The sequence below is a fragment of the Periophthalmus magnuspinnatus genome, chromosome 21 (assembly GCF_009829125.3).
Source record: "Periophthalmus magnuspinnatus isolate fPerMag1 chromosome 21, fPerMag1.2.pri, whole genome shotgun sequence".
NCBI classification, from domain to species: domain Eukaryota; kingdom Metazoa; phylum Chordata; class Actinopteri; order Gobiiformes; family Gobiidae; genus Periophthalmus; species Periophthalmus magnuspinnatus.
The window spans coordinates 2,556,860-2,582,526 of record NC_047146.1 but is presented as its reverse complement, the minus strand read 5'-3'; the positions used below and the strand labels follow the sequence as shown (position 1 = coordinate 2,582,526).

The window sequence follows — 25,667 nt, the reverse complement described above, 5'->3', positions numbered from 1 at the left end:
CGATTTGCCCCATTAACCCAAAACCTGCGGGTCAAAAAATGGGTCAAATCCTCCAGCTGAGGTACTCCTGACCAAGACTAGACCAAGATCTGGAGATGGTCCCACTGCTCCTGACAGGATTAACCCAGAGACGCTGAAGGACGGGTCAAATGCAGGTTTAACCCAGAGACACTGAAGGACGGGTCAAATGCAGGTTTAACCCAGAGACACTGAGGGACGGGTCAAATGCAGGTTTGTCTCTAAAACACATCTGACATAATATTTAAGGTTTTACAAAAATGTGTTTTCTAGTTTTGTAATTTTGATAAAGGTTAAACTCCCAACAAGAATCTGTCAAGTACGAGCAGAAGTCCCGTATTTTCTGGACTATAAGTCGCACTTTTTTTTCATACTTTGGCCGAGGGTGTGACTTATATGTGAAATACATGTTTTGGTTTTGTTTTTTGTTTTTTTTCTTCATTGTTACGCATTTTGTGGCTGGTGCGACTTACACTCCGATACGTCTTATACGACGATACAATTTATACTCCGGTACGACTTATACTCCAGAGCGACTTATACTCCGGTACGACTTATACTCCAGTACGACTTATACTCCGGTACGACTTATACTCCGGTACGACTTATACTCCGGTACGACTTATACTCCGGTACGACTTATACTCCGGTACGACTTATACTCCGGTACGACTTATACTCCAGAACGACTTATACTCCAGTACGACTTATACTCCAGTACGACTTATACTCCAGTACGACTTATACTCCAGAACGACTTATACTCCAGTACGACTTATACTCCAGAACGACTTATACTCCAGTACGACTTATACTCCAGAACGACTTATACTCCGGTACGACTTATACTCCGGTACGACTTATACTCCGGTACGACTTATACTCCAGTACGACTTATACTCCAGTACGACTTATACTGCAGTACGACTTATACTCCAGTACGACTTATACTCCAGAACGACTTATACTCCAGAGCGACTTATACTCCAGAACATACTGTACATATTTGCAGAGGAGCCTCCGTTCACGATAAGAATCCACGTTTTTCAATCCATCGATCCAGATCAACGCCTGCGGATCAATTCAGGTAGAACGAGCTCATCTCCATGGCAACGAACAGGAAGCCCAGAAAAGTCACGCGGCGCAGCTTTAACAGGGTTAGGCTGAACTCTCTGCAGTAAAAACAAACACACAGACGGACAATCCGGCCGACGTATGACCAGGTAGTGAAGTTCAGAGACTAACCGGACTGTTTGGTTTGTGCTGCTCCTCCTCCTTTTCAGACCGTACCATTATCTCGCTCGGTCCTGTGTTTTGTTTTTCGCGCAGTGGGTCGTCCTACTTTCTCCGGGCCCCTCCCTCCGCCTGTGCAGTTCCGCGCGGTCCGAGCCCTAAACCCGGACGGAAGCGGCCTCCTGTTGAACGTTCACGCTGTAATAGCTGTTTTGTCTTCGCTTTAAATCACACGGTTCGTCTAATTTTAGCAGGAAACGGAGCAGAGTGAGGGATTACGCCGAGTATGAGGCGACTGGAGGTATTCAGCGAAGAATGTGCAGTATTTAAACAGAGACATGGGAAAGACGGAAACATGAGCCGTCACGTGAGGCACTTTATAAAGCTGCAATGTGTCGCTTTTTTTATGGAACGAGAGGAAACGCACCATAGAGTCTAGAGCAAAAGAGCAAATCTGTGGGAAGTTGCGTCACTATTTTTTACTTTTTTATTCACCCAGTTACATTTATGTCAGTAAACTTTTAATACAGTTTTAATTTTGACCACTTTTTGTACTTCATACATAAGAAATACTGTAAAGTGTAACAGTACTTTTACTCAGTGTTGGGTACGAACGGAATACATGCAATGCCAGGAAAACATTTTCTGAAGACTGTCTTTTCCGGAATATAAGTCGCCCTGGAGGATAAGTCGCATCGTCGCACCAGCCAAAAAAACAAAAACACAAAATAATGAAGAAAAAAACATATATAAGTCGCTCTGGACTATAATTCGCACCAAAAAATTGATAAAAATTAAGAAAAAAAACAAAACATGTATAAGTCGCTCTGGAGTAAGAGTCGAACCAAAAAAAAAAAAAGAAAAAAAAAGAAAAAACACATATATAAGTCGCTCAGAGTACAAGTCACACCAAAAAATAAAAATAAAAAAATTAAAAAATGAAGAAAAAAACATAAATAAGTTGCACTGGAGTATAAGTCGAACCAAAAAAATTAAAAATAAATAAATAACAGCATAATAATGAAGAAGAAAACATATATAAGTCGCTCTGGAGTATAAGTCGCATTTTTTTGGGAAATTTATTTTACAAAATCCGAGACCAAGAACAGACATTTTATCTTTAAAGTGAAGTTCTAATAATAATAATAAAATGTGGACCAACAGGCTGAATATCAGTACATCACGCTAACGCTAATGCTAACGCTAATGCTAACGCTAACGTAACACATTTATATTTATTCAGCTGAAGCACAGACACTGAATTCTTCGTCTTCAGGTCTAATTTGCCGTCGCACGACTGTCACTGTGACAATAACAAAGATGTGAAATGATATATTTGAATAATTTCACATATAAGTCTCACCCCCGGACAAACTATGACAAAAAGTTACACTTACACTCTGGAAAATACAGTACTTATACTCTCATTTCACTACAGTTACTTTTTAAATATATTGCAGGACTTGATCACAAAATGTAGAACGAGAAATGTTTTTAATTATATGTCTGTGCTCTATAATTTATAACTTTTACTTGAGTCATAATAGACCAGGACTAGACCAGGACTAGACCAGGACTGAACCAGGACTAGACCAGGACTAGACCAGGACTAAACCAGGACTAGACCAGGACTAGACCAGGACTGAACCAGGACTAGACCAGGACTAGACCAGGACTAGACCAGGACTAGACCAGGACTAGACCAGGACTAAACCAGGACTAGACCAGGACTAGACCAGGACTAAACCAGGACTGAACCAGGACTAGACCAGAACTAGACCAGGACTAGACCAGGACTAAACCAGGACTGAACCAGGACTAGACCAGAACTAGACCAGGACTAGACCAGGACTAGACCAGGACTAGACCAGGACTGAACCAGGACTAGACCAGGACTGAACCAGGACTAGACCAGGACTGAACCAGGACTAGACCAGAACTAGACCAGGACTAGACCAGGACTAGACCAGGACTAAACCAGGACTAAACCAGGACTAGACCAGGACTAGACCAGGACTAAACCAGGACTAAACCAGGACTAGACCAGGGCTAGACCAGGACTAGACCAGGACTAAACCAGGACTAGACCAGGACTAAACCAGGACTAGACCAGGACTAAACTAAGACTAAATCAGGACTAAACCAGGACTAAACCAGGACTAAACCAGGACTAGACCAGGACTAAACCAGGACTAGACCAGGACTAAACTAAGACTAAATCAGGACTAAATCAGGACTAAACCAGGACTAAACCAGGACTAAACCAGGACTAGACCAGGACTAGACCAGGACTAGACCAGGACTAAATTTGAAGTACCAGCTCATAATCGTGTATAATGTTTAAAAACAGTCCTGCTCTAAAGTCAAACAGGTCAACATTTAAAGGTCTATTATGGAACTTTTCACCAGGTTCTTGTCTCCCTGGAGATGTTATTGTTTCACCTGCAGTGTTCCAGTAAGTCTTCACATCATATCGTATCTATTTCAGTGCAGACAAACTTTGGACACCAGCAGGTCAGGTTACAGGTCAGATCTGTGGAGAGATGACCCCACTCTCTGTTCCAATGCTTTTCAATGGAATACAAACTCCTGTAACTGAATAAGTCATGTTCTAATGCTGTTCTCTCCTCAAAAACACACCTGGAGTTGTGTTTTGTTTCATTCACACACTTTATTATCAGTCTGTCACATCTCCAAATCTCAAAACGCTCTGTTCCACCTTGTGATGTCATGAAGTGGTAGTTTTCGAGCTCCTTTTACCTTTAGTTCAGTAGTAGATAAGTGGCTGTTCCAGAGCTGAAATGATCCAAATGATTCTAGAAATGAAGGTGCGTGGAGTTTAAAAACACAGTGGAGCACTTCCTGTATCACCACATGATGACATCACAAGGTGGAACAGAGTGTTTTCAGTTTGAGAGAACTTAGTCTAAATTTGCAGGTCTGTTTGTGACGAGGAAACAACATTTGAACAGATCAAAAAACTAAAAAATAGCAGGGTTTTCTGGTTTGTTCTGCTCCTGGTTTGGTCCTGATCCTGACTTGGTCCTGGTCATGGTTTGGTCCTGGACCTGGTTTGATACATTTCCACTGGAGTATTCTCCATAGCAGTGTTAATGCGTGCGCTCCCTCACTGATCCTCTGGTTCTCCTGGTCCTGGTCCTGGCTTGGTCCTGGCTTGGTCCTGGTTTTGTACATTTCAACTGGAGTCTTCTGGGAGTCTTCTCTGTAGCAGTGGACATGTTGATGTGTGCGCTCTCTCACTCATCCTCTGCTGCTCCTGGTCCTGCTCCTGCTCCTGGTTTGGTTCTGATTTGATCCTGTTTTGGTCCTGGTTTTGTACATTTCCACAGGAGTCTTCTCTGTGACAGTAGACATGTTGATGAGTGCACTCCCTCACTGATTCTCTGCTGCTCTGGTCCTGGTTTAGTTCTGCTCCTGGCTTGGTCCTGGTCCTGGCTTGGTCCTGGCTTGGTCCTGGTTTGGTCCTGGCTTGGTCCTGGCTTGGTCCTGGTTTGGTCCTGGCTTGGTCCTGGTTCTGCTTTGGTCCTGCTTGTGGTTTGGTCCCGGTTTTGTACATTTCCACGAGATTCTTCTGGGAGCCTCTGACATAATCCTCTGATCCTCTGCTGCTCCTGGTCCTGCTCCTGGTCCTGACTTTGTCTTGATCCTGGTCCTGCTCCTGGTTCGGTCCTGATTTGGTCCTGGTTTGATCTTGGTTTGATCCTGGTTTTGTACATGGTTTTGTACATTTCCACTGGAGTCTTCTTTGTAACAGTAGACATGTTGCTGCGTGCGCTCTCTTGCTGATCCTCTGCCTGGTTTGGTCCTGGTTTGGTCATGATTTGGTCCTGGTTTGGTCCTGGTTTGATCTGGGTTTGAGCCTTGTTTTGTACATTTCCACTGGAGTCTTCCGGGAGCGTCTGTAACAGTAGACATGTTGCTGCGTGCGCTCTCTTGCTGATCCTCTGCTGCTCCTGGTTTGGTCTGGTTTGCCACCTGGTTTGGTCCTGGTTTGGTCCTGGTTTGGTCCTGATTTGGTCCTGATTTGATCCTGGTTTGATCCTGGTTTGATCCTTGTTTTGTACATTTCCACTGGAGTCTTCCGGGAGCGTCTGTAACAGTAGACATGTTGCTGCGTGTGCTCTCTTACTGATCCTCTGCTGCTCCTGGTTTGGTCCTGGTTTGGTCCTGATTTGGTCCTGATTTGGTCCCGGTTTGATCCTGGTTTGATCCTGGTTTGATCCTTGTTTTGTACATTTCCACTGGAGTCTTCTTTGTAACAGTAGACATGTCGCTGCGTGCGCTCTCTTGCTGATCCTCTGGCCTGGAGTTCTGTTCTTTTACGTAGAAACTTCAGTCTGTGAGCTGTGTGTGAGTCAGCACCAGCACCAACGCACCGGGTCAAACGCTCAGACGAGGCAGAGCAGACAAAAACTGTACTCAAGTAACGGTATCGCTACTTCAAAGTAATGTTACTCAAGTAGAAGTGCAAAGCAGCACTCCAAGAAAACTGCAAGAAACAAGTTCATATTGTTACATAAAACTCACGTCACTTTAGACTCAGTCACGGAGAGAAGAGAAAACACTACTTTTACTCGAGTAAGAGTACTGTTACTTCAATACAAATACTACTCAAATAGAGGTAAAAGTATAATTTCGTAAAAAAAAAAAAAGTAAATGTAAATGAGTACGACCCACCTGGACGTGCATATGACAGATCAGACAACACCGTTTATACAGTTAACACATTTATATTTTTATTTTTTGCTCATATCTTGCCTCGTTTGACAGTTTTCCTAAAGTTTATAACGGTATTTCCCGGTTGAGTTTGTGCGGAGATACGTAGAGGGACGTCCGATAGTCGTTAGTTAGTTTTAGCTTTAGTTAATTACAGATTTCAAAAGTTTCATTCTGAATATTTTGTCAAGAGTAGCAGGTAGAAATCGTCTGTATTTTGGCCAACAGGGGGCGCATTCACTGCATCTGCTGAAGCGTCGAAAAAAGGTCGTTAGTTCTGAAAGCGATGAACAAAAGTAACACATTCGGAAGTACGTTCAATTTTCCTGGATTATCGACGGCGCTGGTGTTGAGAAAGTAGGTCAGAGCGTTCGGGGAGTTGTTCGGCGTGTGATTCTCGGCGTGTGATTCTCGGCGTGTGATTCTCGGCGTGTGATTCTCGGCGTGCAGACACGGCCAAACCTCAGCGCCGCTTTAAACACCACTGTGCTGCTTGTTGGATGCCACACGTAATCCACACTGTGTTTGTTTGGGTTTAGTGCCGTGATTTTCACATGGTTCACATCCGATCGGCCTCCCTCCACTACGGCTCCGTGTTTGGCTCCGTGTTTGGCTCCGTGTTTGGCTCCGTGTTTGGCTCCGTGTTTGGCTCCGTGTTTGGCTCCGTGTTTGGCTCCGTGTTTGGCTCTCTGGGGCTGTGGAGGATCAGGTTTTATGAGTAGAAGCTGCGTTCTCCTCTGATTAAACATGTGAAAAAGATATTAAAGAGGAGGTATTAACTAAACCAGGACTAAACCAGGACTAAACCAGGATTAAACCAGGATTAAACCAGGATTAAACCGGGACTAAACCAGGGCTAAACCAGGACTAAACCAGGACTAAACCAGGACTAAACCAGGATTAAACCAGGATTAAACCAGGATTAAACCGGGACTAAACCAGGGCTAAACCAGGACTAAACCAGGACTAAACCAGGACTAAACCAGGACTAAACCAGGATTAAACCAGGGCTAAACCAGGATTAAACCAGGATTAAACTGGGACTAAACCGGGACTAAACCAGGATTAAACTGGGACTAAACCGGGACTAAACCAGGATTAAACCGGGACTAAACCAGGACTAAACCGGGACTAAACCAGGGCTAAACCAGGATTAAACCAGGACTAAACCAGGACTAAACCGGGACTAAACCAGGATTAAACTGGGACTAAACCGGGACTAAACCAGGATTAAACCGGGACTAAACCAGGACTAAACCGGGACTAAACCAGGATTAAACCAGGGCTAAACCAGGATTAAACTGGGACTAAACCGGGACTAAACCAGGATTAAACCGGGACTAAACCAGGACTAAACCGGGACTAAACCAGGACTAAACCGGGACTAAACCAGGACTAAACCGGGACTAAACCAGGACTAAACCAGGACTAAACCAGGTCTAAACCGGGACTAAACCAGAATTAAACCAGGGCTAAACCGGGACTAAACTGGGACTAAACCAGGACTAAACCGGGACTAAACTGGGACTAAACCAGGACTAAACCGGGACTAAACCAGGACTAAACCAGGACTAAACCGGGACTAAACCAGGTCTAAACCAGGGTTAAACCAGGACTAAACCGGGACTAAACCAGGACTAAACCGGGACTAAACCGGGGCTAAACCGGGACTAAACCGGGACTAAACCAGGTCTAAACCGGGACTAAACCGGGGCTAAACCGGGACTAAACTGGGACTAAACCAGGACAAAATTTACTTTTAAGTTTTGTTCAGTTCAAACCTGGAACATTCTTCCTGAAGTTGTGACTCAGGCCTCGACTTTGACGATGTTTAAATCCCGACTCAGACGGTTCTTTTTGTCCGTACATGTTTTATTCTGCACTTTTCTCTTTTAATGTCACTTTTATGATGATTATTTCTCTTTTGATTTGTCGTATATTGTGATTTTAAAGTCTCTGTCAAACCGTCTGAGCGTCTCTGTGCTCGGATCGTGCCGTACAAATAACCTTCCCTTCCTTTTTGCGACAGTTGGATTTGGAGTGTTGTACTTTTCCTCTCATTATGTGATAAACTGCACGTCAGGCTTTGAACCCCTAACTGCAGTTGTCAGCTCCTTTGAAGCCAAATCCTAATTGTCATGTTCAGAGTCTCGCAAATCAAATCTCCTTCCCATGTTTCACCTCCTCCTCCCGCGCGCAGAGGAAGAGGGCTGGTCCGCTCTGTGATGCCACATCTGGACCCGCTCTAGTCCCGCTTTAGTCCTGGTTTAGTCCCGCTTTAGTCCCACCTGCCCCGGGCCAAGATCTGGTGGCCCCCCGAAAAAAGACAAGTGGCACCGGGCGCTTCCTGGAATCTACACGGAGACTTTGAAGAGACGCTTTGATGGAACCGGGATGGAGAACATTCACAAAAACAGTCCGAGGTTTGAGCTAAGTGCTGCTAATGTTAGCCACTATCTGCGCCTCTGGGCCGAGTCAGATCTGAGCGGCGGCGTCCCTGTTTTTGACTCTTGCGACTTTGATCCATGTTCTAATGCCGTTTTCTCCTCAAAAAACAGACCTGGAGTTGTGTTTTGTTTGATTCGCACACGTTTGAGTCACTTTTTATGATTAGTCTGTAACATCTCCAAAGCTCAAAACGCTCTGTTCCACCTTGTGATGTCATCAAGTGGTAGTTTTCAAGTGACCAGCTCCTTTTAACTTTAGTTCAGTAGAAGATAAGTGGCAATTCCAGAGCGGAAATGAGTCAACTGAAGGTGTCCGTCCGTCCATGTTCTTCCTCTTATCCGGGGCATCAGTCTAAACAGGGACTCCCAGACTTCCCTCACCCCAGACACGTCCTCCAGCTCCTCCAGTGGGACCCCAAAGCGTTCCCAGTCCAGCCGAGAGACACGGTCCCTCCAGTGCGTCCTGACTCTTCCTCCTCCTGGTGGGACGTGCCCCGGAACGCCTCCCCCCAGAGAGAGTCGTCCGGGAGGCTCCTCAGCTGCTCCTCTCGACGTGGAGGAGCAGCGGCTCTACCCCGAGCTCCTCCCGTGCGACCGAGCTCCTCACCCTGTCTCTGAGGGAGCGTCCAGACATCCTGCGGAGGAAGCGGCTTGTGTCTGCGAGTGAAGGTGTGTGGAGTTTAAAGACACAGCGGAGCACTTCCTGTTTCCTGTATCGCCACATGATGACATCACGAGGTGGAACGGAGTGTTTTCAGTTTGAGAGAAGAGCTCAGCTTAAATCTTCAGGGTTTGTGGGTTAAACGTGTGAGAATGAAACAGAAAAACACAACTCCAGGTCTGTTTTTGTGGAGGAAACTGTAGTAAAACACGACTTAAAGCTCCAAGAGTCAGTTTTGTGTAAATCCAGGAGCTTTAATAATAATGTTTGATCTTTGAGTACTTTTCCTGTGGTGTAGTACTGTCCGTGTTAGTAACGACCAGCTGAGGCCTGCGTACTCTCAGGTGAGCTGTTCCGGTGGGTTTAGTGCAGAGCAGTATTTTAAACCAGATGCCCCGCCCTGAGGCTCCATGTGGGGTGTCTCTGTGCCCAGACGAGCACTAAGAGGTTTATCTGCTCCACAGATTATCAACTCTGAATCACCTCAGGGAACGGGGGACTGCCACAAATACTACTACTACTACTACTGCTACTACTACTACTGCTACTACTACTACTGCTACTACTACTACTACTACTGCTACTACTACTACTACTACTGCTACTACTACTACTACTACTACTACTGCTACTACTACTACTACTACTGCTACTACTACTACTACTACTACTACTACTGCTACTACTACTACTGCTACTGCTACTACTACTACTACTACTGCTACTACTACTACTACTACTACTACTGCTACTACTGCTGCTACTACTAGGCAAGGCAAGTTTATTTGTATAGCACAATTCGTACACAAGGTAATTCAAAGTGTTTTACAGAATAAGAAAGACGTTAAAATCACACAAATCAAAACATAAATAATCCCCCAATCTGCAGCTCTCTCACCCACTCGTTTGCCCCTTTAAACTCTCTCTCTCTCTCTTTAAACACTGTCTTGCTCAATTTAAGAACTTTCCCATTACTTTACAAAAAAAACCCAAAAAAAACCCCAAAAACTTTCCTGTCACTTTACTCTGTCTAATCAAAGTCCGTCAGTCCATGTTTCTTTTGTCATCATAAAATTACCATTAAAGGAGAAGAGGCAGAATAAAAACCTTTCAGTCGTCTGCACAGATGAACAGAACCGTTTTGAGCCTGGATTTAAATATTGTCAAAGTCGAGGCCTGTCTCACATCTTCAGACTGTTCCGAATTTTAGCTGCAGAAAACTGAAACTCTGATTCCTCATGTTTAGTCCTGACTCTGGACCAGCAGGAGGCCGGTCCCTGAAGTCCTCAGAGTGTGAGATGGTTCATGTGGCACTAACATGTCGGAGATGAACTTTGGACCTCGGCCATGGAGAGACTTACACACAAGCAGAGCTGCTTTAAAGTCTATTCTCTGAGCCACAGGAGCCAGAGACCTGAGCCACAGGACACATGTGTGAAGTACTTCCTGGTTCTAGTCCTGACCCGAGCAGCAGCGTTCTGGATGTTCTGGATGTTCTGGATGTTCTGGATGTTCTGGATGTTCTGGATGTTCTGGATGTTCTGGATGTGTTAAGACTCGTTTGGAGAGTCCAGTGAACAGGACGTTACAGTCGTCTAACCTACTGGAGACAAACGCAGGATAAGTCTCTTTGACAGTTTACCTTTGATTTTTGACATGTTTTTAGATGTAAAAAGCTGCAGATGTTATTGATTTGATGTGATTGTAAAAGTTCAAGTCTGAGTCCATTATTACCTCTAGATTTCTCTCCTGATTTAGAGAGAGAGAGACTGGAGGTGACACTGACACTTTCTCTATGTTTCTGTGACTTGAGTCTTGTCTGAGTTTATCTGGAGAAAGTTGTTTTTCCTCCACACACTGATCTGTTGATGCAGTGAATCCACTGGTCCATATTCACCTGCTGCAGTGAGACATAGATCTGACTCGTCTGCAGAGCTGTGTGTGACACATTATTGTTGTGTATTAACTGTCCTAACAGCAGCATGTAGAGACTGAACAACAACAGTCCCAGGACTGACCCCTGGGGCACCCCACAGGTCAGGGCCATTTTATCTGAGACACATTTTCCAATTTCAACAAAGTACTCCCTGTTTTCTAGATACAACTTGAACCAGTTTAGTGCAGTACCACAGATGCCCTCCCAGTCCTCTAGTCTCTGTAAGAGGATCTCATGATCCACAGAGTCAAAGGAAACACTCAGATCTAACAGGATCAACACTGAGACTGTGCATCAGTGTCAGGAGGACGTCATTTGTCCTTGATCAGAGCATCTCAGTCTGTGGGTCTAAAACCTGAAAACATCAAAGGAGTTGTTCATTTGGAGAAAGTTAATAATCTGTGGGTAAACAACTTTTTTGAGGACTTTGCCTAAAAACGGCAGATTTGAGATCGGTCGATAATTGTTCAATATTGTGGCATCAAGACTGTTCTTCTTTAGGAGAGACTTGATAACCACAGTTTTCAAAGAGCTTGGGAATGTTCCAGATTGAAATGACATTAACTATGTGAGTGAGAGGTGACAGCAAACTGTTGAGCACAGACTTTAGAAATTTAGTGGGTAACACATGGAGGCAGCATGTAGATGAACTCAGACTGGTGACAATCTCTACTACTACTACTACTACTACTACTACTACTACTACTACTACTACTACTACTACTACTACTGCTACTACAAGTTTAAAGTGTATTCAGACAGGTACATGTGATTAAACACGTGTGTGAGAGCAGATACTCACCACTCAACCGTTTATTCAGACGTTCTTGGAAACAAACCTAAAACAATCTTGACAGTTAGCTTGATTCCGACGAGGTTTATGCTAACAGCCGCCGTCAGACTCATTTTGGTCTTAAATGTTTGTATTAACCCTCTACATGATCCTGGGGTTTTTATTTCACTTTTGTGTCTGTAAATCAAGATATGAACATTAAAAACAGACAACTCAGGCGCCGTCTTTCCCCAACGTTGCTCCAGCTAGCGTTAGCAACAGGTTTGATTGACAGCGTTGCTAAGCGCCCGCTCTCTGCTTACCTTCAACAGTTTCGCTCGTGATTGGCTCTTCGGTCGCTATGATACGCGCAGAAGTCGGACGTGCAAATACGCAACTGTGCTCCAAATTAGCCGCTACAACTGCTTTAGCCTCGATGAGCTTCATTTGACTGAAGCCGAACGCCGCGGGTGACGTCACACTCACTTAGTCTCGTTACTATGGCAACTCAGCATCAACTCTGATTAGTCATTTTTATGTAACAGAAGTGAGGATTTGATAAACCTGAAATGCCCAAATAAACCAGGTTTTTGCTTAATCTTGAATATAATAAATAATAATAATAATAATAATAAAACAATATAATAATAATAATAATAATAATAATAATAATAATAATAATAATAATAATAATAATCATAAAATGCCCCATGACGATATAAATATGTTATGTGTTATGATGAAGTATAAGTATCTAAGTATGTAAAGTATAAGTATATAAGATTGTAAGTATAAGTATATAAGTCTGTAAGTATAAGTATATAAGTTTGTAAGTATAAGTATATAAGTATGTAAGTATAAGTATATAAGTATGTAAGTATAAGTATATAAGTATGTAAGTATAAGTATATAAGTATGTAAGTATAAGTATGTAAGTATAAGTATATAAGTTTGTAAGTATAAGTATATAAGTTTGTAAGTATAAGTATATAAGTATGTAAGTATAAGTATATAAGTATGTAAGTATAAGTATGTAAGTATAAGTATATAAGTATGTAAGTATAAGTATATAAGTATGTAAGTATAAGTATATAAGTATGTAAGTATAAGTATGTAAGTATAAGTATATAAGTTTGTAAGTATAAGTATATAAGTTTGTAAGTATAAGTATATAAGTATGTAAGTATAAGTATATAAGTTTGTAAGTATAAGTATATAAGTATGTAAGTATAAGTATATAAGTTTGTAAGTATAAGTATATAAGTATGTAAGTATAAGTATATAAGTATGTAAGTATAAGTATATAAGTATGTAAGTATAAGTATATAAGTCTGTAAGTATAAGTATATAAGTATGTAAGTATAAGTATATAAGTCTGTAAGTATAAGTATATAAGTATGTAAGTATAAGTATATAAGTATGTAAGTATAAGTATATAAGTCTGTAAGTATAAGTATATAAGTATGTAAGTATAAGTATATAAGTCTGTAAGTATAAGTATATAAGTATGTAAGTATAAGTATATAAGTCTGTAAGTATAAGTATATAAGTCTGTAAGTATAAGTATATAAGTATGTAAGTATAAGTATATAAGTATGTAAGTATAAGTATATAAGTCTGTAAGTACAAGTATATAAGTATGTAAGTATAAGTATATAAGTCTGTAAGTATAAGTATATAAGTTTGTAAGTATAAGTATATAAGTATAAGTATATAAGTTTGTAAGTATAAGTATATAAGTTTGTAAGTATAAGTATATAAGTATGTAAGTATAAGTATATAAGTATGTAAGTATAAGTATGTAAGTATAAGTATATAAGTTTGTAAGTATAAGTATATAAGTTTGTAAGTATAAGTATATAAGTATGTAAGTATAAGTATATAAGTATGTAAGTATAAGTATGTAAGTATAAGTATATAAGTATGTAAGTATAAGTATATAAGTCTGTAAGTATAAGTATATAAGTATGTAAGTATAAGTATATAAGTTTGTAAGTATAAGTATATAAGTATGTAAGTATAAGTATATAAGTTTGTAAGTATAAGTATATAAGTATGTAAGTATAAGTATATAAGTATGTAAGTATAAGTATATAAGTTTGTAAGTATAAGTATATAAGTATGTAAGTATAAGTATATAAGTATGTAAGTATAAGTATATAAGTTTGTAAGTATAAGTATATAAGTCTGTAAGTATAAGTATATAAGTATGTAAGTATAAGTATATAAGTTTGTAAGTATAAGTATATAAGTATGTAAGTATAAGTATATAAGTTTGTAAGTATAAGTATATAAGTATGTAAGTATAAGTATATAAGTATGTAAGTATAAGTATATAAGTATGTAAGTATAAGTATATAAGTCTGTAAGTATAAGTATATAAGTATGTAAGTATAAGTATATAAGTCTGTAAGTATAAGTATATAAGTATGTAAGTATAAGTATATAAGTATGTAAGTATAAGTATATAAGTATGTAAGTATAAGTATATAAGTCTGTAAGTACAAGTATATAAGTATGTAAGTATAAGTATATAAGTCTGTAAGTATAAGTATATAAGTTTGTAAGTATAAGTATATAAGTATAAGTATATAAGTATGTAAGTATAAGTATATAAGTTTGTAAGTATAAGTATATAAGTATGTAAGTATAAGTATATAAGTCTGTAAGTATAAGTATATAAGTTTGTAAGTATAAGTATATAAGTATAAGTATATAAGTATGTAAGTATAAGTATATAAGTATGTAAGTATAAGTATATAAGTTTGTAAGTATAAGTATATAAGTATGTAAGTATAAGTATATAAGTATGTAAGTATAAGTATATAAGTATGTAAGTATAAGTATATAAGTATGTAAGTATAAGTATATAAGTATGTAAGTATAAGTACATAAGTTTGTAAGTATAAAGGCCTCACTGAGCCATACTCAAATTAAAAGGAATAAACAGTCAGAAAACGTCGTAAATGAATACATAACTTTATTTAAATAAATGCTTTGTCATAACAAAAAAGACAAAGGTTAAAAGAGTACATAAATTACAAGTTGAATAAATATTACACAGTGATATTCACTTTAATAATTTGAGATATTTTGTCTTTATCTTATTGTCGTATGTTGTTCCAAATACTGTCCATTTGAGTTCCCACAGTCCTCCTGCCACACATGGGTCCAATCAGAGACCAGCACATTATCTCGACCAATCAGAGCGTCCGATCAATCAGAACGACCAATCAGAGTGTCCGATCAATCAGGACGACCAATCAGAGAGTCTGAACAATCAGGACGACCAATCAGAGCGTCCGATCAATCAGGATGACCAATCAGTGTCCGATCAATCAGGACAACCAATCAGAGCGTCCGACCAATCAGAGCATCCGATCAATCAGGACGACCAATCAGAGCGTCCGACCAATCAGAGCATCCGATCAATCAGGACGACCAATCAGAGCGTCCGATCAATCAGAGTGTCCGATCAATCAGGACGACCTATCAAAACGTCTGACCAATGCAAATGTTCAACCAATCAGAGCGTCCGATCAATCAAAACATTCGACCAATGAGAGTGTCCGATCAATCAAAACGTCCAACCAATCAGAGGGTCCGACCAATCAGAGCGTGAATGTTCAACCAATCAAAGCGTTTGATGTTATGTATTCAACAAACGTTACTGTCCTACGCTACGTGAAATGTGAAGTTTAAACCGGATGAGCGACAGGGAATCCAAGGAACTAATGTAAAAGACCAGTTACTGACGCTAACGCAACGAAGCTACGTGATCTACAATGTTAGTACGCACAAAACTACTGCAACTACACCAAGACAACGCGTGTGTATCTACGTTTGTTGGCGGTAAAAAGAGTGGACTGTCTGTTAGCGCTCGAAGCTAAAAGTAAGCTTAGCATTTTACCGTTGGAAGCTAATACAAGGATTATTTTGTTTTGTTTTTTTTACTTCAAGACAAAATTATAGCCATTAAAATTGAATAAACGTTTGAAATATATTTTATTTTCCAAGATGCTAATCGCTAATGGCCAAAATGGTGGTAAAAAGCTTCAGTAAAAATGCTAAATGTAAACGCTAAACTTCCAATAAATGTCAGCGTGAATAAGAATAAGATCATCTGAAAATGCTAACACGGATTTTGACTTTGTACAAGACTTTTTACGAATTCAGAACAAACCCACAGCAAATATTTGATCGCTTTTGCGTTAGCCACAAAGCTAACACCCGCTAACTCAATCCGCTCCGTTTTACCGCCAATCCGTGTTCCTCAGACTCCCACAGCTCTGTAACTGTTCCTATCTAAAGTCAGCGAAAAGACGTGGCTAGGCCCTGACGTAGCCCATGATGCTAGCTCACTCTGCCTCCTCTGCCCCCTTCTCTCTCCCTCTTCTGCTCCTCCTCTGCGCCTCCTCTGTGCATCTGAGAACATCCCAAATCCGTCCTAAAGTCACTACTGAACTGGAGGTCCCTGGCGTGGGCTAAACTCAAGCCCCTGTCAACAAATATTAAAAAAAGAACGCACAAGACAACACAACGTTTAGCTTTTGTGGCTAATTCCCACTAGCTTCTACATAACCTGGGCTTGGCATTAGCTTGTTTACGCACTAGCAACTGTTTTTTTTATGAAAGCTGCTAGCTATTTTTGAGTTCTTTAAAAGCTGTTATACCTTTAGCAACTTGATTAGCAAAGAATGTCAATATAAATTTGTCATATAAAACAAAATTTGGCATATTTTAGTTCACTAGCAACTGTTTTTTTGTTGTTTTTTTTAAAGTTGCTAGCTATTTTTGAGTTTTTAAAAAGTTGTTATACCTTTAGCAATTTGATTAGCTAAGAATGTTAAGATAAATTTGTCGTATAATACAAAATTTGGCAGATTTTAGTTCGTTCTTAAGCTTAAATTCTGTTTTCAGTCCAATTGTCAAACACATCGAGCAAGATTTTAAAAAAAAATAGCATTGGCAACGAACGTAAACATTGAAAGAATTTGAAATCTGAACTGCACAACTAATTTAAGAACCCTATTTATTTCAGAACACGTTTGTTGTCGTTTAAAGTAGCTAGCGGTTAGCATCTTCTACACAGAATAAGACCCCATGGAGACACAGGGACATTGCGCTTCCGTTCGAGGAGATTATTCGCTAATTAGCCACCGTTAGCGACTGTTTGTTTTTATTTTTTGGCGTAACTTGCGCTAATGCCAAGCCCAGTTCGTAACCACATTTTTAGAACACTGTTGTGCGTCGGTATCAAGAGTAACTGAGATAAGTGCAAGCTGCTTTTTCGAAAGTGGAGTTTGGTGTTGAAAAAGACGGGCTACAGAAATCCACAACCGGTCGCCATCTTGGATCCAGTCGATATCCAATGGGCAATCGGCAGCCATTTTGGATCCAACTGAAATCCGATGGCTTCCCCTTTCTCTGGCATCAAATACATTGGCAATCACAAAAAAAAACAAAAAAAACAAACATCATAGCTTATCCAAGAACGAAGAAGTGTCTCTACAAGTGGTTTATCGTCCATTTTTTTTTCTGTAAATTTTTCGCCCCCAGAATCGACACAAAAACGTTATTGATTTAAAAAGAAGAGCACCCAAGAAATAGCCCCATTGTATCCAAGTCACTTTCACGTCACGAGTGTGGAGTTCGTATTTGGATGTGAGAAGGCTACGGTGGCCAGGAAGGACAAAATAAATTCACAAAAAAAAAAACAAAAAAAAAAAAAATGAAACAACTGTACATATTTACATTTTGTTTTCTACAGGGTAAAACATACACATATTTAACATTGTGAAAACAGAAAAGTGACAATGGCTAGTTGCAATAGAAGTCAACAGAAAAAAACAAACAAAAACAAAACAAAAACATGATTCAAGATTGGCCAAACATTTAAATGAACAGCCGATTTAATTTGATGTTTTGTTGTATTTGTGGCATCGGTAAAGTGTTTTTTTTTGTAAATTCTGTATCTTGTTCAGCAGCCGGTTTCTCGTGAAATTTGAGTTCACAAATCCACAGAAATCCATCTTGTCCCTTAAAAAAAAAAAAAAAAAAAAAAAAAAAAAAAAGATCCAAAAGTATGAATTTGTGATTTTATGGTCGTAGTTTTGGTTGTGGTTCTGAACTGAGCAGATTCAAATGATGCGCACATTTTTATTTATTTTTTTGGACTTTTTTTTCAACCTACGAGACGGAAAACAGGGTAAAAAGCGAAAGAAATAAAAACTATAAAATAAAACATGAGTTGAGCTTAAGGTTCTGTTTCGTGCTAATGCTAATTTTTTTCTTTTTTTGCAATAGCATGTCCCTGCAAGGCTTCCGTAGTTGCCTGTAGATACGATGAAATCCCATGTCACCTAACCGCTTTATATTTACATTTTCAATCTCGCAAAAATGATTATGCAGGTTTTGTAGACTCGTTTTGCCCTTCCAGGCCACCGTAGAAGGCACACAGAGATATTGTATTGACAGACCCTGTTCAGACCTTATTTAACAGTTTGTGGACGGTTTTGCTTTCTGAACTTAGCTTTTGGTTAGCGCTAAACCAAAAGCTAGCTAGCCATTCCCCGAATACAAAAACGAAAATAATAAAAATTAAAAAAATGTCATACAGCTGTAGTTTTGAAGGGAAACAACAACTTGATCTATGAAATTAGCTCAAACAAAACCAATTAAAAACAAAATGTAACTCAAATTGTCAAGTCAAAACAAGAAAAGAGATTAAAAAAAATCGAGTTTTTCTTAAGTTTGGACAAATAGAGCCACTGTAGAACCGCGTATCTCCCTGCGCGGTAATTCATTGAGAGGCACAATTGGCAAATCAGGCTAGCTACATTGTCAAAAGAGCCCCTAGCATGCATTTTTGTTTTACGTTAAATTATTATCAATCCACAGACAAAGATCGGGTTTAGAAAGACCAAGCGCAAAAATAAAAACAAAACCAAAAAAAAAAAACAACAACTGACATTCATTGAAAATAGGCTCATTCCACACATAACACAAACTCATAGAAAAGAGTTTTTATAAGTGCTCTGGCTAAACCGCGTACATTTTTTAATATTTCTCTTTTTAGAGTTATTTATTTTTTCATTTTTTTGAAAAACCCAAATCGTAAGTGAGCGTTTTTAGACTAGCCTGGCTCATCACGCGCATTCAGAGACAAGAGGAAATCGTGTTGTTTTTCTTTGCAATTTCAATGTCGTTAACGAACAAAAGTGGTTTGACAAAAAATGGTTTAAATTTACAAAAAAAAAATCTGCTTTTCTGATTGGTTTTACGCCAATTCAGGTGCGTCGAAGGATCCAGTTTGAAAACGTTCACGTCTGATTTCGCCGATGGTTGACCAGGCTAGTCCACGTAATTCCAAAAAAACTACATCTTTCTCAACTGATCTGTCCAGTATTTGACTTTTTTGTTGCTGTTTCAGATTCACAAAATCCAAAATCTTGAAAAAAAAAGGCCCCAGCGTTCAAAAACATATCCAACGTGTGCAGGAAACAAGTCTAGTCTGAAGCTCATTCAGTCGCGACGAGTGCTCGGTCGACCGCAAACAAATAAAGAAATAAAAAAGACGAAAAAAATCACAACTTTTTCAGCCTGATGCCATCGTTTTGAGACTTCCGGGTTCCTGTAGGGAGGTCTTGAGGAGGACTGGGGGGGGGGGCTTGGAGGTGTGAGTTTGTGGGCGGAGCTGTGGGTCGGGTGGGGTCTTGGGTCCATAGTTTATTTTTTGTCCCGTTGGTGTCACTCGTTGTTGTTCGTGTTGCTGCTGCTCTCCAGGTCTTTGCACTGGATGTCTCCTCCGCTGTAGTCCGTCCCCGGGAGCTGGACGCCGTATTTGTCCACGCACCAGCAGATGCCTCGCTTACGGCCGCGGGACGGTTTGCACTGAGGGAGGAAACGGGACGGTTAGCACGTAGCATTAGCACGTTACAAAATCTAAAACCGTGTGTCTTTAAGTACATTTTTCATTTTATTTAAAGGTTTTATGGGACGGTTTGCACTGAGGGAGGAAACGGGACGGTTAGCACGTAGCATTAGCACGTTGAAGTACAAAAAGCTAAAACCGTGTGTCTTTAAGTACATTTTTTCATTTTATTTAAACGTTTTATGGGACGGTTTGCACTGAGGGAGGAAACGGGACGGTTAGCACGTAGCATTAGCACGTTACAAAAGCTAAAACCGTGTGTCTTTAAGTACATTTTTTCATTTTATTTAAAGGTTTTATTCGTCATATTATTGGCACAAATGCGATTAAAACATAGGCCCTAAATGTCTTACACGCGTTTTGCTTCATTCACACATGTTTAACACACAAACCCTGCAGATTTACACTGAATAAACGCTCTGTTCCACCTTGTGATGTCATCGTGTGGCGATACAAAAAAAGTGCTCCAGTGTGTTTTTAAACTCCACACACATTCAAGAGAATAATTTGGATGATTTCAGACCAGGAATTACTAATCTCTACTAAATAAAAATGTAAAAGGAGGAGTTAACTTGAAAACTACCACTTCATGACATCACGAGGTGGAACGGAGTGTTTTCGAGCTTTGGAGATGTTACTCAAGTGCGACTCAAACGTGTGTAAATGAAACGAAACACAACTCCAGGTCTGTTTTTGAGGAGGAAACAGCGTTAGGACGTGACTTAAAGCTCAATACGGGACCTCTGATACGATCGTCACACTACGTCATGTGACTGAAGTGTCTTGCCAAAGGACACAAGGACAGAACATCGGTCAGAGCCGGAATAGAACCTTTTTTTTTTTAGTTGGACTCTGGAGACTCTCACCTGTTTGCGTTTGAAGAAGCCTCTGCGGTCACAGTTGGGCAGGTACAGGGACAGAGCCATGACCCGGGACGTGTCCTTCATGCCCTGGATGATCCCGTCCAGCTTCCTCCTGCACGGGCCCTGGGGACAGAGGGACGAGCGGGACACGGGGGGTTAGGCGGGACAGCGCGGAGACGACTGTACACTCTGACGTTTTAGATCTGGAGAATGTTTCAGGGTCGTGTCTTTCTTTGAGCTTCTGAAACGGTTTGTCCCTCTAGAACACATGTGTCAAACTCAAGGCCCGGGTGCCAAATGCGGCCCGCCATGTCATTTTATGTGGCCCGTGAGAAGATAAATTAAGACTTGACTGTCATTTTAAAATAAGTCTGTGCTTTAATGTGTGAATTGAGATTTTCCCAACAAGTGACTTTGAGAAATATTTGCAAATAATCATCCCAAATTGTTCAGGAAGAGGAAAATTGTCGGCGTGGAAGGAAGTTTCAAGAAAAGTGCTAAAGGTGAATACAAGTTTGTGCTTTAAGGAGAAAATCTGTGTGTTTTTTGTGTTTTGAGGCGCGGTCGGTCCAATCTACAGTACAATACAATACAGTTACACAGACACGTAATATTTGCAACTTGAATAAGTAATAAACACAGAAACATTATTTAACAAGTTTAAAAGTATTTACATTTATTTTAAGTTACATTTGTTTACATTTAGTGACATTTATCCTGCCACAGTCACATCTGGCCCTTGACGGCGGCCATTTTGCTGATGTGGAAAATGAGTTTGACGCCTCTGCTCTAGACGCAGTAGTGGCTGAAAAATCGAGACTCTCAATTATATAAATCACGTACGTCAACCTCAGGCCTGGGGGCAAAATCTGGCCCGTGGTGTAACTATATTTGGTCGTGCACCACTAATACTACAAATCCCAGAATGCTTTGCTCGTACGCTGGTGTGTAGTCGAGACCGGCGAGCTACTGGTCACCTCGGCCAAATGAGTCACTACACGGAGAGACATCATTTATTTTATTTATTTACACAAGAAACGAACACGACGGATGTGTCTTTTATTTCAAATTTAATCTCATGTGTTTGTAATGTGAAGTTTGATTTGTTTCCGTATGAAAAGGTTAAACGTTGGACGCCGTATTTGTCCACGCACCAGCAGATGCCTCGCTTACGGCCGCGGGACGGTTTGCACTGAGCGAGGAAACGGGACGGTTAGCACGTAGCATTAGCATGTTGAAGTACAAAAAGCTCAAACTGTGTGTCTTTAAGTACATTTTTTCATTTTATTTAAAGGTTTTATGGGACGGGACACATCAGGTGCGGTCAGTTTTTTAATAAATGTTGAGTTTGTCCTGTGAATTTGCCTTTTTTTTTAATTTTGGCCCAGTTTGAGTTCGACTTCTGTAAATAAAAGTGGGATTTCACTCACAAACTCTGGCTCGTGCTTGTCGATGGGCAGAGGGGAGTAGTCCAGCGGCGTTCCCATGGACCGCTGCTTCCCGAGCTTCCGTTTCTGTTCTTTGCGCAGAGCTTGGGCTTTTTTATTGTTGACGATGTTCAGCAGAGAGACTTTGGCCGGGGCCAGCTCCTCGGTGACCTCCGGGGTCAGGGGGTCCTCGTGCTCCCGGGACTCGCGCTCTGCAGAAGAAGAAGAAGAAGAAGAAGAACACGGGGACGGTCAGAGAACGGACAGTAACAGGCCCTCACCACACACTTTATACACTTTTCTCACACAGGCGTTAACATTTTCTCACATTTCTCTCTCGTTTAAACTCTCTCAAAGTTCAAACCTTCGTAGGCGTCTTTGTCGGTGCAGAACGTTTCATCGACATTGTGGGTTTTGTCGGGGAGAAAACAAATCGCAAACGTACAGCACTTCAGAGTCACACTGAGATCCAACGTTTATGTAAATTTGTCTGAACACATTCTGTACTGGACAGGAGACACGGCACGGAGGAGACTGATGGACAATGGTCTACAGTCCAACAGCCAATCAGGACGCACGACACAATGGTCTACAGTCCAACAGCCAATCAGGACGCACGACACAATGGTCTACAGTCCAACAGCCAATCAGGACGCACGACACAATGGTCTACAGTCCAACAGCCAATCAGGACGCACGACACAATGGTCTACAGTCCAACAGCCAATCAGGACGCACGACTAGAGAGAGAGAACACAAAAAACAAAAATAAATTCAAAAGAAAAAAAAAGAAAAAATTAACTCAAAATAACTAAGAACAAAAAAACAAACACAAAAACTCATAATACCAAAAAAAGTTAAAAATAAACTAAAAAAAGAACACAAAATGAAAAAAAAAAACTCAAAACAACAAAAAAATAAAAAATAAAATAAACTAAAAAAAACAAACAAAAAAATAAATAAAAAATAAACTCAAAATAACAAAAAAAAAACAACCCAACAACCTCAAAATAACAAAAAAAATAAATAAATAAATAAAATGGACAATGATGGACAATGGTGTACAATCCCTTAGCCAATCAGGACGCAGAACACAAAACTCATACAGTGGAAAAAAAAACGAATATGAAATTGCACTAAAAACATTAAAGCCACGAAACGTGAACCACGATACAGTGAGGGAGAACTGTATATTAAAGATGCACTATGTAACTTTTTTCTGGAGGAGGGTGCTCCGCCTGCTGTCCTTCATACACATGTTATATACGGGGTGTGTGTCAGTGTGTTTTTAAACTCCACACACCTTCACGAGAATCATGTGAATTTGCCGATCTCGACTGAACTAACGGCAAAAGGAGCTGTTGACTTGAAATACTTCATGACATCACGAGGTGGAACAGAGCGTTTTCAGTTTTGGGGGATGCGGACGGCCCAAAAATGCAGGAATACTGAAACAAAACACAACTCCAGGTCTGTTTTTGAGGAGGAAATGCAGAACCTTTAAGCAGAACAAAAGACTCCTGCACAATTAAACCATTGAAATCACAATTTGAATGGACAGAATTAGAAAAAAACAAAACCGGAAATTTTTTAAGCACCGTATTTTCCACAAATAACAAAATTTCCTGTTTTCCGCTGCATAAAAACGTCTGACCCTGTAGTTTAAATCTGCACAAACGAACCAAAATGTGATTCTCGCGTTAGTTTGTGATTTCAGACTTTTTCCTCGATCCTTCTGGACGCGTTTAAAATCTGAACTTTGAATGAAATTTTCACAGATCGTGTCAGAAAAAATCATAGTTTGATATTTTTCCTAAATCCTACCACTGGTCCGTACGCCGCAGTTTGAGAAACACGGAAATACAACGTTATAAGAGCCAAATATTCTAAAGGAAATAAAACCAAAACGAGACAGAAGGGGGCGATGTTGGCAAAGGAATGGACCAACAACAGCAGCTAAACGCGCTAACACTTGAACACAATCTGCACGAGACACAAACGCGCTAACACTTGAACACAATCCGCACTAGACACAAACGCGCTAACACTTGCACACAATCCGCACTAGACACAAACGCGCTAACACTTGAACACAATCTGCACGAGACACAAACGCGCTAACACTTGCACACAATCCGCACTAGACACAAACGCGCTAACACTTGCACACAATCCGCACTAGACACAAACGCGCTAACACTTTAACACAATCCGCACTAGACACAAACGCGCTAACACTTTAACACAATCCGCACTAGACACAAACGCGCTAACACTCGAACACAATCCGCACTAGACACAAACGCGCTAACACTTGAACACAATCCGCACTAAACACAAACGCGCTAACACTTGAACACAATCCGCACTAGACACAAACGCGCTAACACTCGAACACAATCCGCACTAGACACAAACGCGCTAACACTTGCACACAATCCGCACTAGACACAAACGCGCTAACACTCGCACACAATCCGCACTAGACACAAATGCGCTAACACTCGCACACAATCCGCACTAGACACAAACTCGCTAACACTTTAACACAATCTGCACCAGACACAAACGCGCTAACACTTAAACACAATCCGCACCAGACACAAATGCGCTAACACTTTAACACAATCTGCACTAGACACAAACGCGCTAACACTTGCACACAATCTGCACCAGACACAAACGCGCTAACACTTTAACACAATCCGCACTAGACACAAACGCGCTAACACTTGCACACAATCTGCACTAGACACAAACGCGCTAACATTCGAACACAATCTGCACCAGACACAAACGCGCTAACACTTTAACACAATCTGCACGAGACACAAACGCGCTAACACTTGCACACAATCCGCACTAGACACAAACGCGCTAACACTTGAACACAATCCGCACTAGACACAAACGCGCTAACACTTGAACACAATCCGCACGAGACACAAACGCGCTAACACTTGAACACAATCCGCACTAGACACAAACGCGCTAACACTTGAACACAATCCGCACTAAACACAAACGCGCTAACACTTGAACACAATCTGCATGAGACACAAACGCGCTAACACTTAAACACAATCCGCACTAGACAGAAACGCGCTAACACTTGAACACAATCCGCACCAGACACAAACGCGCTAACACTTTAACACAATCCGCACTAAACATAAACGCGCTAACACTTGAACACAATCCGCACGAGACACAAACGCCCTAACACTTGCACACAATCCGCACTAGACACAAACGCGCTAACGCTTTAACACAATCTGCACCAGACACAAACGTGCTAACACTTGAACACAATCCGCACTAGACACAAACGCGCTAACACTTGAACACAATCCGCACTAGACACAAACGCGCTAACACTTAAACACAATCCGCACGAGACACAAACGCGCTAACACTTGCACACAATCCGCACTAGACACAAACGCGCTAACACTTGCACACACAGAATAACTGCTGTATTTGGAAAACTAAGTAAAATTAATCAAAAACTAAAATAATAATTAGCATCATTTTGTGGGAAATCAGATTACTCACATCACAAATCAAAACTAAGCTGCTGTGGTTCACTCCAAATCTGATTATGATGAGATTTTTGGAGTTACAGGATTATTAAAATTAT

At 40.6% G+C, this 25,667-nt stretch overlaps 1 protein-coding gene across 1 annotated transcript in view; it reads right to left on the bottom strand.

The window, feature by feature from the left end:
• Window positions 1-14,764: 14,764 nt before the first annotated feature.
• Window positions 14,765-25,667, bottom strand: part of LOC117389436 (insulin-like growth factor-binding protein 5) — a 40,097-nt gene continuing 29,194 nt past the window's right edge. The window contains exons 2-4 of the mRNA XM_055230612.1: window positions 22,031-22,239; window positions 20,604-20,723; window positions 14,765-19,697 (exon numbers count right to left, since the gene is read on the bottom strand). Coding sequence (XP_055086587.1) covers window positions 19,554-19,697; window positions 20,604-20,723; window positions 22,031-22,239 — 473 coding nt within the window. The 3' untranslated portion in view covers window positions 14,765-19,553. The remainder of the gene's footprint in view (window positions 19,698-20,603; window positions 20,724-22,030; window positions 22,240-25,667) is intronic.